Genomic DNA, 13,289 nt, shown 5'->3' with positions numbered 1-13,289 from the left:
CCCCCCCCCCCCCGTGTGCCTTGTTCTGGTGCCCCCGCCTCATCCTCTGACTCGCGGGTCCTGCATGGTCTCCAAGGAGCCATGACATTATCCGGGACTCTGGTGCAGGAGAGGGCCTTCTCTCCTGGGCACTAGCTCCCTTGACTGCCCACTGCACTGTCCAGGCTCTGTGACTCAGGCCTCGCCGGGACAGGCCAAGTGTGTGGAACCCTTGTCTTGGTTTGCCTGTGCAAGGTGTGCTTGGGATGCCATTATCCCAGATGTGTGTATGCACAGTGTTTGGTTGTAAAGCAAAGCCCCTCCCCAGGACCCAGCCAGCTCTGTGCGCTCGGAGAGGTCATGAGCTGTGCCCCTGGTGCTGAGGGCACATGCAGCCATCCAACCCCAAACTCCCCATGGCCCTCCTGTGAGCCAGCTGGGCACCAGGCAAGAGGCAGGGGCTCCTCACCACAGGCTGTACTTGAGGGGCTCTGGGGCGCTGGGCGTGCGTCCTGAAAACCCTGACCTCAGAGCTTAGGCCAGCCTGAGGAAAGGCTCAAAGCCTTCTCAGAAGATGGGGTGGGGCAGGGGCAGCCAGCTCACCTCTCAGAGATCCTGGGAACTCTGAACAGGGTGGGTGGGTAGGAAGCCAGGAGTGGGGCTTCCTCCTGGAGCACAACTGGACAAGCTGAATGTAGTCAAACCTGCAAACTCCAGCAGCGTATTTGAAACCTCCCGCAGCCAGCTGGGGCCAGCCCTGTGAGCCTTCTGGCTCTGCCTCTGTTCCCAGTGCCACTTACCCAATGCCACAAGGGCTCGCTCAGCAAGCATTTCATTTGCTCACTGTTTGGAACACTTGTCAGCACCACTGAATCGACTTTGGTTCATAGTGATTCTGTGACCAGCTCTCCCCGTATGGAGGCGCTTAGCCCCGTCCTCACCCCCAGAGGTGCTCAGCCCCGTCCTCACCCCCAGAGGCGCCCGAGCCCTCTCTCGCTGGCACCGTGGCATCTTGTCCAGGTCTGACAGTCTGCGGGACTCTCAGCTCTCTTCACTGACACAGATTGGCAGCATCCGTTCGTCTTTGCTCTTCTTTAGATTTTTATTAACTGTCCATCTTTTTGGAAGTCTGGGTTCAGGGTGCTACAGCACAAGAAGCCGCCCCCACCTCTGGCGGCGATGGGAGGGACCCTGCCTCTTCTCAGCTTCTCTTCTGGGTCCTGCTGACCTCAGGGAGCCCCCCTGCCCTTCCCTACCTGCTTCTCAGTCTGCAGAGATTGATTAGGACAGACTAATGCTGCGTGGTTAACAGAGCAAAGAACCTGTCTCCAGCCAGGGTTGTGACCGTAGTTCTCTTGTCACTATGTGCCGGACAGTCCAGACCCACTCAGATCTGACCCTCCAGTGGGTTTCCTGCAGCTGCAAATCACAGAGGAGGAAACTGCCCATCTGTCTCTCATAGAGCAGCTGGTGGATTCGAACCATGTGTCTTTGAGTTGGCACGGCAGCTCTTTATCCACCAGAGCTCCTTGACCCCAGATCCTGGAGCCAGAAAGTACAGCCTGGATCTTCGGGTTCAGTGCCAACAAGTCGGCTTGAGCGCCATAGCGAACAGCGTGTTGTACTGTTGAGTGGGAACTGACCTGTCGCTGACCCTCCAGCGGGTGGCCCTCCAGCGGGTGGCCCTCCAGCAGGGTTCGAGAGGCGGTCAGTCACACAGGAGGAGACTGCGGGTCCTGTTTAGCTTGGCCTTGGGGATTCAGCGCTAGGGCCACCTGAGCTCCCAGTGTGGGGCTTGGCGAGTGACCCCTGGACGAGAGGACAAGCCCTGTCGGGTCCTGCCCGTCCTCACTTCTCTGTGCTCGAGCGTGTTGTTGGGGTCTCCGTGGCCGTCTAGCCCCTCGACGGTCTTCCTTCTTCTCACTGACCTACTTTTCCAAGCAGAGTGACTCCCGTATTTTGGGGGAATGTATTTCAGTACAGGAACTCTCAGCTGTCTCCCCTGTAGGTCCTGGGCAGGTGGCCCCACACACGGTTGCCATGTCCCAGCCGCCACCAGTCCTGAGTCAGCAGTGTGACCACCACCAGCGAGCCTGCTGAGCCCGGTTGGTGGCCCCGTCAGGGTCTGCTGACCCGTCACTCAGGCCACTGCACTACGTCTTGGGCTGGCACTGGGCCATCAGCTGGTTTCTGTCCCTGAAGCAAGGTCACCTGTCTTACTTGGGGTGGGGCAGCGCCTCCGTGAGACCTCTCTCGGGGAGGTGAATGCCAGCTGGCAGGGCTCACGGCATGCTGTGTGGGCCCAGAGATCCGGGACAGGCACCAGCCGCCCACGACCCCCTCCAGCTGCAGGAGTGTCCCGAGGCCCTGCCCTTGCACACGGGCACACAGCTCACGTCCTCCCTTGGCCTGCACTGCTGACCTGTCCACCATTTACCAGAGCAGGGAGGTCAGCTGTTCCCTGACCCTGCAGCACCCGCAAAAAAGTAACACAGCCTAGAGGGGCAGCACGGCACACAGGCCAGGTGGAATGTGCTCAGGTACCCATTGAGGGCACACCACCTTGCTGGTGTCTGAAGGAGGTTACAGGACTCGCCCAGGGGTCTGATGGCTAGTGATGGCTGGTCAGCTGCAAGCCTCAGGGCCCAGGGTGGGGATGTGGGGTTAACCAACTGTCTGTCCAGGTGATCTGGGTTGTACAGGATTGGGCTCAGGTGCCTGAGGTGGGTGAGGCCTAAGGAAGGCAGGCATGGGCACTGCAGCCGTGCTAGGCTGGGGACGGTAGGGCAGTTAGCACTGCCTCCTGCACCTGCCTGGACCTCAGTACTGTGGTGAGGGCAAGTGGGCTGCCCACCTGGCCCTCAGGTACCTCGTGGGTCAGCACAGGACCCATCTTGTGCTGTTGGGGCTGCTGGGCTCAGCCCAAGTACTTGCTGATGGCGAGGGACATAGATGCTCTGTCTTCTTCAGGAGTGTTTCCTGGTGAGGTAGCCCACACCACCCTCCAGGTGGCCAGGGTGCCAAGCTGTGGGGGAATGTGACTTCAGCATTGACACCGGCCTGGGCTGAGACCCAGCATCCCCAAGCCTCTTCGCCATGTTGTCCAGCCACTGCTAAAGGACCTCAGGAGGTCAGCTTGCAGTGACAGCTGCCTGTGGCGAGTGTCCTGCATGCGGACACTAGACAGGCGGTGGGCTCCTGAGTGGCCAGCCACGCCCATGGTGAGAGGACAGGCTGATGGGACCTGCCTCATCGTGACAACCCCCATGCTTGGAGGTGGTCCCTGACTAAAGAGACCTGGATGTCCTGGGGTGCACACACCTTGTACCCGTGGCTGCTGTGGCTGGGGACAGCTGCGGGAGGCCTCACCTGTGGTTCTGGCCCCTTGGCACTCGGCTTGGAACCGTGCTGGAACTCGGCCTGTCCTGGAGCTGGTGGTGACTGGAGTTGGCAGGCTGACACCGGCTGCTTCATGGGGCAGCGAGCCGTCCCCCGGGACTGGGCAGCCTAGGTGCCCGCAGGCTCTTTAACCTCTGTGTGTGGGGTGCTTAGCTTATTCTGCAGGGTCAGCTTGTTCTGCGGGGTCCCTTGGCAGCAGTGACAGAAGCACAGGGCTGGTGAGAATGAATGATAAAGCTTTAATCGTGGCAAAGCCCACAGGTTCAGAGTCTGGACAGTTTTCAAAGTGCCCCTTGGAGAGGAGCGGAGCTCGGGGTTCAGGAAGAGGAAAGCGGTGACCGGGCGGCTTCCGTGGGGCCTCTGCCCTTGGACTGCAGCAACGACGTGGTGGTGGCGGTCTCAGTTGTCCACCTTGGTAGGAATGGGCTTCCTTTGCAAATGTGACCCCAGGCTTTTAAAGAAAAGAGAGAAAGAGTAAAAACAAAAACAAAACTGGCTCCAGGTAACAAGATTTTTCAGGGAAAAGACCTGGTGGGGAGCAGAGGGCATTGAAGGAGAGGAAGCCCCTCCGGGGGGTGTTGCCCCGAGATGTTAGCAGTGGACCTGGGCACACGGAGGTCACGAGGGTGCAGCAGGATTGGCTTGAGTTTCCTTCTCTTACTTGGGGTCCTTGGAAGTCAGAATTGGCTCAGCGGCCCCCAACAACAATAGTGTGTGCTTCCCAGAACGGTCTTAATAGCTAGATGTGGTGAACTCTGATGGCCTAGTGGCAAGAAGCTGCACTGCAATCCCAGAGGTGCACTGTTCGAATTCACCAGATGCTCTGCTGGAGAAGGAGGATCAATCTCCTCCTGTACCAGTCAGATCCGATTTCACGGTACAAATATACACAATAAAATTTTAAAGAAAAGCTAGACACACGATGTCATCGGCCGACCACCTTGTGTTTCCCACACATCGGGCCCTCGGGACCCTTGGCGCCCAGGTTCCGAGCCTGTGGAGCGAGAAGCTCCCCGACAAGTGGCTGGCCAGGGAGTGGCGAAGGGCTGTGAGTGCTTCACACCACTAGACCCTGCTCTCTGGCTCTGTCCACTCGGCGACACGTCATTCAGCAGCCTTGGGAGGCTGTAAATCACAGGAGGGAGTTGCCCTCCTTTCCCCATGGATCCACTGGGGGGGTTCAGACCTCCACACAGGTGCCCCTTTGGGCTGGCAGTACAGCTCTGTCCACCACCTGTCCACAGAACACCACATGTCCCCGAATGCAAAGAGCTTGTTGAGAAGCTAAAACTATAACAAGTGGAAATGCAAGTGTTCTGCTCCCAAGAAGAAAAGCGTTTGGTTCAAAAGAGCCGCCGGCACGCCTGTGGCCCCCGCCGTGTGTCCTGACCCAGCGAACCCCGGGCCACCCCAGGGAGCAGACCATGCCTGCTCGTCCAGAGGGAGGAACACTGATCACGTGGAGGTGCTGGCGAGCACTGCAGAGGTGACACGCCGCTTCCGGTGAAGGAACCGTGTGCATCGGCTGGGAAGCAGGAGCTTGGGCATGGGGGGTTCACCCTGGACTCCAGCCAGAAGTCTCCTCACGTGAGCGTGTTGTCCGGGATGCTCTTCAGCTGTCATTCAGACACCCCAACCCCAGCATGCATTGCAGGGCCTGTGAGTGCTGAGAGGGGCATGTCCACACACCCGCTCAGCTGCCCATGTACAAGTATGTCCATACACACGATCACACACACATGCAGGACAGCTGCACACGTGTGAGCCTGTGTACATCTTTATATGCACACACGTGTGTAAAACACTCATCACGCCTGTACACCTTGACCTCACTGTCCATATGTTATACTTGCATCCGTGTGTGTGTATCCACATGTACACGTACTTGATTGCATACACATAGTAACCACCTGTGTACACGTTTGATCACATCTACAATACGCCCATTTATATGTATGTGTGCGCATGTGCACCCATTTATACGTCCACGTGTATTACCACACTGTGATCACATCTGTACTTATGCATTATCTCATCTACACCTGTTTTCAATCTATATGCTGAACAGATCATTCAAGAGGCTGAACTTTATGAGGAGAAATGTGGCCTCAGGTTTGGAGGAAGACTCATCAACGACCTGCGTTATGCAGATGGCACAACCCTGCCTGCAGAAACTGAGGAGGACCTGAAGCGCTTGCTGCAGAAGGTCAAGGACTGCAGCCTACAATACGGATTGAAGCTCAACATCAAGAAAACAAAAACTCTCAGTTGGCAGCACCATGATAGATGGAGAAGAGATTGAGGTTGTTGACAATTTCAGCTTGCTTGACTCCACAGTCAACACTCTTGGAACCAGCCGTCAGGAAGTCAAAGACTAATGTTGTTGTTGTTGTTGTTGTTATGTGCTGTTGAGTCACTTGCAACTCACTGAGACCTGACAGAGTGTGGAAATTATTGAACAATATCGTTGATACCACATGCAAGATTCTGCTGAAGATTATTCAAAAATGACTGGAACAGTGCATCAGCAGAGAACTGCTAGAAGTGCGGGCTGGGTTTAGAAGAGGCCATGGTACTAGGGACATTATAGCTAATGTTAGATGGATCTTGGCTGAAAGCGGAGAATACCAGAGCAATGTCTGTCTGCGTTTCATTGACAATGAAGAAGCATTTGACTGTGGATCACAGCAAACTGTGGCTGACTCTGAGAGGAATAGGAACCCTAGAACACTTGATTATGCAAAACCTATACTTGGACCAGGAGGCAGTCATCAGAACTGAGCAAGGAAACACTGCATGGTTCAAAATCAGGAAAGGTGAACACCAGGCTTGCATCCTATCTCCATAGCTTTTCAATCTATATATGGAACAGATTATCCTGGAGTCTGGGCTCTATGAGGAGAAATGTGGCATCAGGATTGGTGGTTGATTCATCAAAGACTAAAAAGCATTAGGAAAATCTGCTGTCAGGGACCTCTCCAAAGTCCTGAGAAACAATGAGGTGTCCAGAGACCAAAGTGGGCCTGATCGAGGCCATGGTCTTCTCAATTGCTTGCTATGTATCTGGGAGCTGGACAATGAATAAGGATGACAGAAGAAGAATTGATGCCTTTGAGTTGTGATGTTGAAGAGTATTGATCATTCCATGGACTGCCAAGAGAGTAAACAGGTTTGTCCTGGAGAGGTCTGTGAAACCACGCTGCTCCCTGGAGGCAAAGACTTTGAAGTTCTATCTGACATACTTTGAGCATGTTACCTGGAATGATCAGTCCTTGGAGATGAGCATCATTCTTGGAAGGGTGGAGGGATGGCTCAGGAGAAGAAGACCCAGAAGGAGATGGATTGACTCAGTGACCGAGATAACGGGGCCAGGAATGTCAGAGACTCTAAGACTGGCTCAGGATGGAGCAGGTGTCAGAACTATTATACGTAGGGTTGCAGGCGACGCGATGGTACATCACACCACCTGTTTGTGCATATGTGTCCACACACATGCACGTATACACGCATTCACACAAGTGCACACATCTGTACACAGTCACGGCCGTGCAGACACCCAGCTGTGTCTGTGTGCTCTCATGCACACGTGCCCACAGCGTGCACATGGGAGCACACATCCTCACGCTCGTCCGCACAGGCACGTGTGCACACCCACTCGTTCCTGGCAGCATCCTGACCTCTGTTACCGCTGTTCGTGTGGCCCCACCTCCTGTTCTTCCCTTTTGTTGCTACACTTTTGTCAAGCGGAAGTGCTTGGTGTTTCTGACGTGGAAGCATTTTTAATCAGCCGCCTCCGGATGCTCACACGGGTCTGTCCTGTGCAGCCCGACTCCGGGGCTCATGCAGGCTGGCTCAGAACCCCTGGGACGTGGATGCCTGCTGCTCAGGCCCCTTAGTTCAGGGATGTGCGCGCACACCTTCCGTCATGCTCTGGTACCTGAACACTGAAGGCACTCCGTGCGATGCTGTCAGGTGCAGGCAAGTCGGCTGTGACTCACAGCAACCTGTGAGGACAGATCTGACTCCTCTGCCGGCCGCCCTCTCGGTCTCCAGCGTGCCTCATTGCGTTGTCAGGGTCACTGTGTCACTCCATCTCGCTGAGAATCTTCTTCTTTCTCAGACCTTTCCCAGCACGATACCTTTTCCCCCAGAACTGGCCTCTTCTGACAACTTTCCGTGTGAGGTGTGGTTTCACCGTCCTTGCCTCTAGGGAGCCCCCTGGTTGCATTTCCCCTGAGACAGACTTGCGTCTTCTTTTGACAGTCTGTGTGATGGTTAGCACTCTTCTCCAAAACCAGTCAGAGGAATTGATTCTCCGTCATTGTCCAACTTTCAGATGCATAGTAAGCAGCTGAAAAGACCAGAGCACCAGTTCAGCAAAGTGGTAAGATACAAGAGCAACATACAAAAATCAGTTGGAGAGGGAGCTCTGGTGGCCTAGTGACAAACAAACTGCACTGCAATCCTGAAGGCGCGTGGTTCTAATCCACCAGATGCTCTGCTGGAGAAGGAGAGACAATCTCCTCCTGTGCCAGTTGGATCCGATTTGACGGTACACAACAAGAAAAAAAATTTTAAAAAATAAATTGAATTTTTCTACAGTGACAAAGAGAATACAGAACTGGAGCTAAGAAAAGCAATCAATACCCATCACAATAACTAATCACTACATTAAATACTTGGGAGCAAATCTAACTAGAAACACAGAAGCTCTATTCAAAGAAAATTACAAGAATCAAAAAGAGACCTGGAGAAATGGAAGAATATATCATGCTCTTGGACAGAAAGACTCAATATTGTGATAATGACAATTCGCCTTTGCAATTGCGTGCTATGCATCAGAGAGTTGGACAGTGAATAGGGATGATAGAGAATTGATGCCTTTGAGCTGTGGTGCTGGAGAAGAGTGCTGAATATATCATGGACTGCTAGGAGAACAAACAGGTTTGTCTGGGAGAAGGTGAAGCCGGAATGCTCCTTGGAGTCAAGGATTCTGAAGCTTCATCTGACATACTGTGAGCATGTTGCAAGGAGGGACTGGTCCTTGGAGAGGGACATCATGTTTGGGAGAGTGGAGGGCAGTAGAGGAAGACCCTCAATGAGATGAATCGATTCTGTGAGTGGAGTGGTGGGAATGAATGTGTTGAGATGGCGAGGTTGGCACAGGATAGAATGGCGTTCAGGGCTCTTGTACATACGGTCGCTATGAGTCACAAATGACTTGATGGCACATTACAACAACAACAATGATATGTCTGATAAGGGATTTATATCTAGAATTTATAGAATACTCCAGCACCTCAACAAGATAAAGGTAAATAACCCAATTGCAAAATGGGCACAGGATATGAACAGACACTTCACTAAAGAAAACATTCAGAGGACAAACATGAAATTTTCAAAATCCCTAGCTCTAAGAAAGATACAAAGCAACTACATCATCTCACCCCAATAACAATAGCAAAAGTTCAACAGAACAGCAAACAACAAATGCTGGCAAAGTTGTGGAGAAACTGGAACCCTTATTCACTGATAGTGGGAGTGTAAAATGGTGCAATCACTCTGGAAGGCAGTATGGCACTTTCTCAGAAGGCTGGAAATAGAAATACAATTTGACCCAGCAATTCCACTACTGGATATATACCATAAAGAAACCAGAACTGCCACCCAAACATGCACACCCATGTTTATTGCTGCATTGTTCATAATAGCAAAGAGATGGAAACAAACCAAGTGCCCACCAACAAATGGATAGAGAAGCTGTGGTGTATTCACACAATGGAATACTATGCAGCACTGAAAAATAAGGAACTCATAAAATACTATACAAAATGGGTGTCCCTGGAGCACATTATACTGAGTGCAATATCTCAGTCATAAAAGGACAAATACTGGATAATGCTACTGTTATAAAACAGGACTGATATGAGAGTTGGGGAAAACTAAGAAAAGGGGATAAATAATGTACACTGCATTGAAACAGATGAGGGAAAGAACTGTTTAAAAGGAATATGTTGTTGTTGTTGTTGTTGTTATGTGCCGTCGAGTCGTTTGCGACTCATAGTGACCCTATGCACAACAGCCCTAAACCCTGCTCTATCCTGCGCCAACCGCACTGCCTCTGACACACCCATCCCTAGTACCCCAGTCACCGAATCAATCTGTCTCATAGAGGGTCTTCCCCTCCTGCGCTGTCCCTCCACCCTCCCAAACATGATGTCCCTCTCCAAGGACCCGTCCCTCCTGGCAACATGTCCAAAGTATGTCAGACGAATATGATTAGGTATTATTTACATGACAACAGTCCAAAATAAGAGCTGCATAGCAAAGTGGACTGGGGTGGGGGAGGAAGGAAATTGTGTAACAATGAAAGAGGTTTTCTTTTACAAAGAAGAGCAAATTGGGGTGGGGATAGGGAGGAAAATGTGCAACAATGAATCAGTGAAAATCCAAGTTTTCTGTAAACTTTCATTAACATTTCAATTAAAAGAGAAGACAGCAGCTTGGGTCTGCTGCACCTTAGTCCTCACGTTTTCATCATTGCTCTTTCATGATGAGAAAGTGCAGCGGGAGTGCAGAAACTCCCCCAGCTCCCATGCTCCTGGGTTTGTGGCCTTCACTCACCATCTCCCCTCCATGTCTCCGGATTAACATCCCCCTCCCCCCAGTGTGACCTCGTGTGACCTGCTAACCCTTTCACAGCTGCAGGGGTAAAGATATCAACCTGTCTGTCTGGGACACAGTCCGTAACAGCCAGGATGAGATAGATGTGGTCAGAGGAGCTGAAACCCTGGCCCTGAGAGCAGTGTAGCCTGGGGTGAGGGACCTGGTGCTGAGCCCCTCCTCTGAACACCTGTGTTCTCTTTGTCACTCGCCCCACCACACCCCCTGCTATCCAGTCCACTCACACTGACAGCCTTCCCGTAGGGCGGCATAGCCGGCCCACGGTGTATCCACCAATGTGAGAGGGTTCAAACAGCTCAACTTTCAGCCAATTTCTTGATCCACAACCCCACCAGCCCTCCTTAAAGTCCACAGCGCCCTGGACTCGTAGACCATTCTGTACACGCACTTGCCAGACCCAACTCTGCTTAGCATCCAAGGTCATGCTCGGTCAGCTTGTCCAGGGTGGAGGTGGTGGGCTCACGGTCAGTGGAGGGGGTTGGTCTCTGATCATGGCATTCAGCCCTGTGGCTCGTACACAGCTGGCCGCCGGCAAGGCACCTGGTGCCCACGCTTTGGTGTCCTCTTCTGTGGACGGAACGGCGGGCACTCAGTGTGAGTTCCTGCCTCCCCTGCCCATGACTGGCCGCACTGCCCTCTCCCTGCTTTCCCTGCCTGGCCTCTGGTGGCCAGAGTTGCCTCTGCTGACAGCTGACCCGGGAGGGTGTGACAGGGAGCTGACTGCAAGGAAGTCAACGCCCAGCCGCGGCCTTGTCCACTGTGTCCTGCACAGGTGACCCCCGAGCACTCGGCCCTGCTTACCTGGGGCCTCGGTGTGTCTCTGTCATCACTCTAGTAGTAGCAGTATGTCCCTACACAGATGAAGTGGGGGCCTCACGCAGCCCAGGGCACTTGCCCGGCCTCCTGGCCAGGCTGATGTTGCCAGCATTGAGTCCTCAGGCCCCTTTGGGCACCAGCCTTGGTCTGCGAGATGAGACCTCCCTCCCGTGGGCTGCTCCTGCTTCCTGGAGGTTCGGGGTGTCCCATCCTAAGGGAGGGCGAAGAGTGGGGGAGGCAGGCGTATCGTCAACCCATTCGTCCTGAGGCCTTATACAAGTCTGTACTTTTTTTCCTTGTCGTGTACCGTCAAATCAGATCCAACTGGCACAGGGGATGGTTGCTTCTCCAGCAGAGCATGTAGTGAATTTGAACTGCATGCCTTTGAGATTGCAGTGCAGCTTTTTGCCACTAGGCCACCAGAGCTCCCTAACCTATAATTTTTTGGTGTGACCGTCACACAGAAGCCAGCAAGGTGGGGGTGGCATCTGAGGTCATGTGCTCAGGACTTGGGAAGGGGGAGGGGAGGGAGAGAAGACGAGGCTGTCCCAGGGTGTTCAGGGTGTTTGGCCTTCCACCCCCGCCTTGCCATGTTGGCAGCACCCATGTCCCCTCATTGACCAGGGCTTTGCTCCGAAGGGCGTGGGCAGCTGTAGCCTGGTCCTGGCCCATCCTAACCTAGCCTGGTTTCCCAGCAACTCTGGCACTGACAGCAAGGGCATGGGGCACCATCCACTGTGGCGACCTCAGGGCCAGCGGGTTGCCTGTCCTCAGCCTGGGCACCTGACCGTCCCCACAGCAGCATGGAGTAGGAGCAAGCAGAGCCGGAAATGAGGCCCAGAGAGGTGCTTACCGCCCTGGCCTCTTGGCAGGGAATGGGTCTGGGCAAATGGGGCCCACCCCTGAGCGCCCTCCCCCCAGAATTGCACACCACCCCCAAATTACAAAGGTGGCCTAGAGGTAGCTAGTGCCGAGAAACGAAAGGCGTGTCGTTTCAAACCCTGAAACCACAGCCCCGACCCTCGCCACGGGTCCCTGCTCCTGCCTCCCTGCCTCGTGACTGAGGAAAAACACGGCCGTGCTGATGCAGTTAGGAAAATGTTATCTTTCCAACGCTGCCAGGTCCCGGGTTGACCTGCTGCCTGGGAGCAGCACACAGGGCTGGCCCTCTGGAGACTCTGCTGGGACGGCCTGTCCAGCTCCGAGTGGCGAGGGACAAGGGTGTCCATGCCTGCCTGCTGCCTGGGTTGGGCTTGCAGGTGCCCAGTGGGGGCTCCAGCCATGCGATTTCCTTTCTCAATTGGAGGGCGTTCCAGTGGGCGCCTGGGTGTCATGCCGGGCACTTGGACTGCAGTGTGCAGGTGAGTGTCATCTCCCGGGCACATCACCACCCTGACCCAGGACAGAGGGCCTGAGGGGTCAGCAGAGACTGGCCAGCCTTCCCAAGCCTCCCTCACCCCACCCACTACTCCTATGGCATGAACTCTGAGCAGGAAGGAGACCCACTGTACTTCTGCTTGTCGTGATTGGCTTGAGAGGGCCTGGGGGGCTGTTCCGGGATTCTGTCCTTCCTGAGGCCGAGGGCAGAGCTGGACGGCGGAACCTGCCAGGGATCTATCTGCCCTGCTGAGGGTCTCGCTTCTTAGGGCAGATGAAGGGGGGTGACAGTCTGGAGGCTGCAGCTGTGGGGAGAAAGCCTGCCTTGTGCACATGCACTGTGACCCAGGGCCAGGAGCTTGGGGTGGCATTTGGGGGCAGGCCCCCCCAGAATCTGGCCTGAGCTGCCTCTGTCCCTGCCCCCAATACCATCTGAGTTTCAGGGGCAGCCTGTCCTGGGCTGATGGGTGGTCTATGATGATTTCAGGGATATTGGCCTTGATCTCAGGGGTGGCCATCAGTGACCTTGGGGACAGTCTGGGATGTCCTCCAGAATAGTCCATGATGACCTCAGGGAATGTCTGCGATGACCATGGGAGTGGTCGACCCTGACCTCTGAGGTGGTCTACACTGACCTCAAGCCCAGCAGGGCCAGCTCTGGTGGAGTTAGGAGTCCAGTGATGTCAGGAAAAGGCAAGATCCCGGCCTTGCGGACCGAGGTCTGGACCCTGAAACATCACTGGTGTCCAGAGAGCTTTGGGGGTACTATGCCGAGGCTGGGGACTGGGGCTGGAGTGACTGCTGCACCCGTCACCCTCAAGCCGCCGAGAGTCTGAGGAAGGTTTTGGGGTGCAGGTGGGGGTTCTAGACGCTTGAGAAAGCCCGAACTAGGAGGCTTTGCAGAGGCTGTGGGCCCGGTGGGCAGTGACCTGGCGCCAGGGTCCAGCGAAGGGGAGGTGCGGATGGGCGGGCTCTCCAGCGTCCACCGCCCTTGGAGGCGGGACCTGGCCTCATGTCCCTCCCCTCGTCCAGAC

General features: G+C 54.5%; 1 protein-coding gene across 2 annotated transcripts in view; it reads left to right on the top strand.

The window, feature by feature from the left end:
* The window catches only part of KCNT1 (potassium channel, subfamily T, member 1), an 84,691-nt gene that overhangs the window by 2,984 nt on the left and 68,418 nt on the right, over positions 1-13,289 (top strand). The window contains exon 2 of one of the 2 annotated variants that reach the window (XM_006900580.1): positions 8,410-8,418. The exons of the other annotated variant lie outside the window; for it this stretch is intronic. Coding sequence (XP_006900642.1) covers positions 8,410-8,418 — 9 coding nt within the window. The remainder of the gene's footprint in view (positions 1-8,409; positions 8,419-13,289) is intronic. 2 annotated transcript variants of the gene reach the window in all.

Source organism: Elephantulus edwardii, unplaced genomic scaffold, assembly GCF_000299155.1.
Source record: "Elephantulus edwardii isolate Elephantulus edwardi_28Jun2011 unplaced genomic scaffold, EleEdw1.0 scaffold00289, whole genome shotgun sequence".
Taxonomy (NCBI): Eukaryota; Metazoa; Chordata; class Mammalia; order Macroscelidea; family Macroscelididae; genus Elephantulus; species Elephantulus edwardii.
Note: the sequence above shows the minus strand (reverse complement) of the source record. Positions and strands in the feature narration are given on the sequence as shown.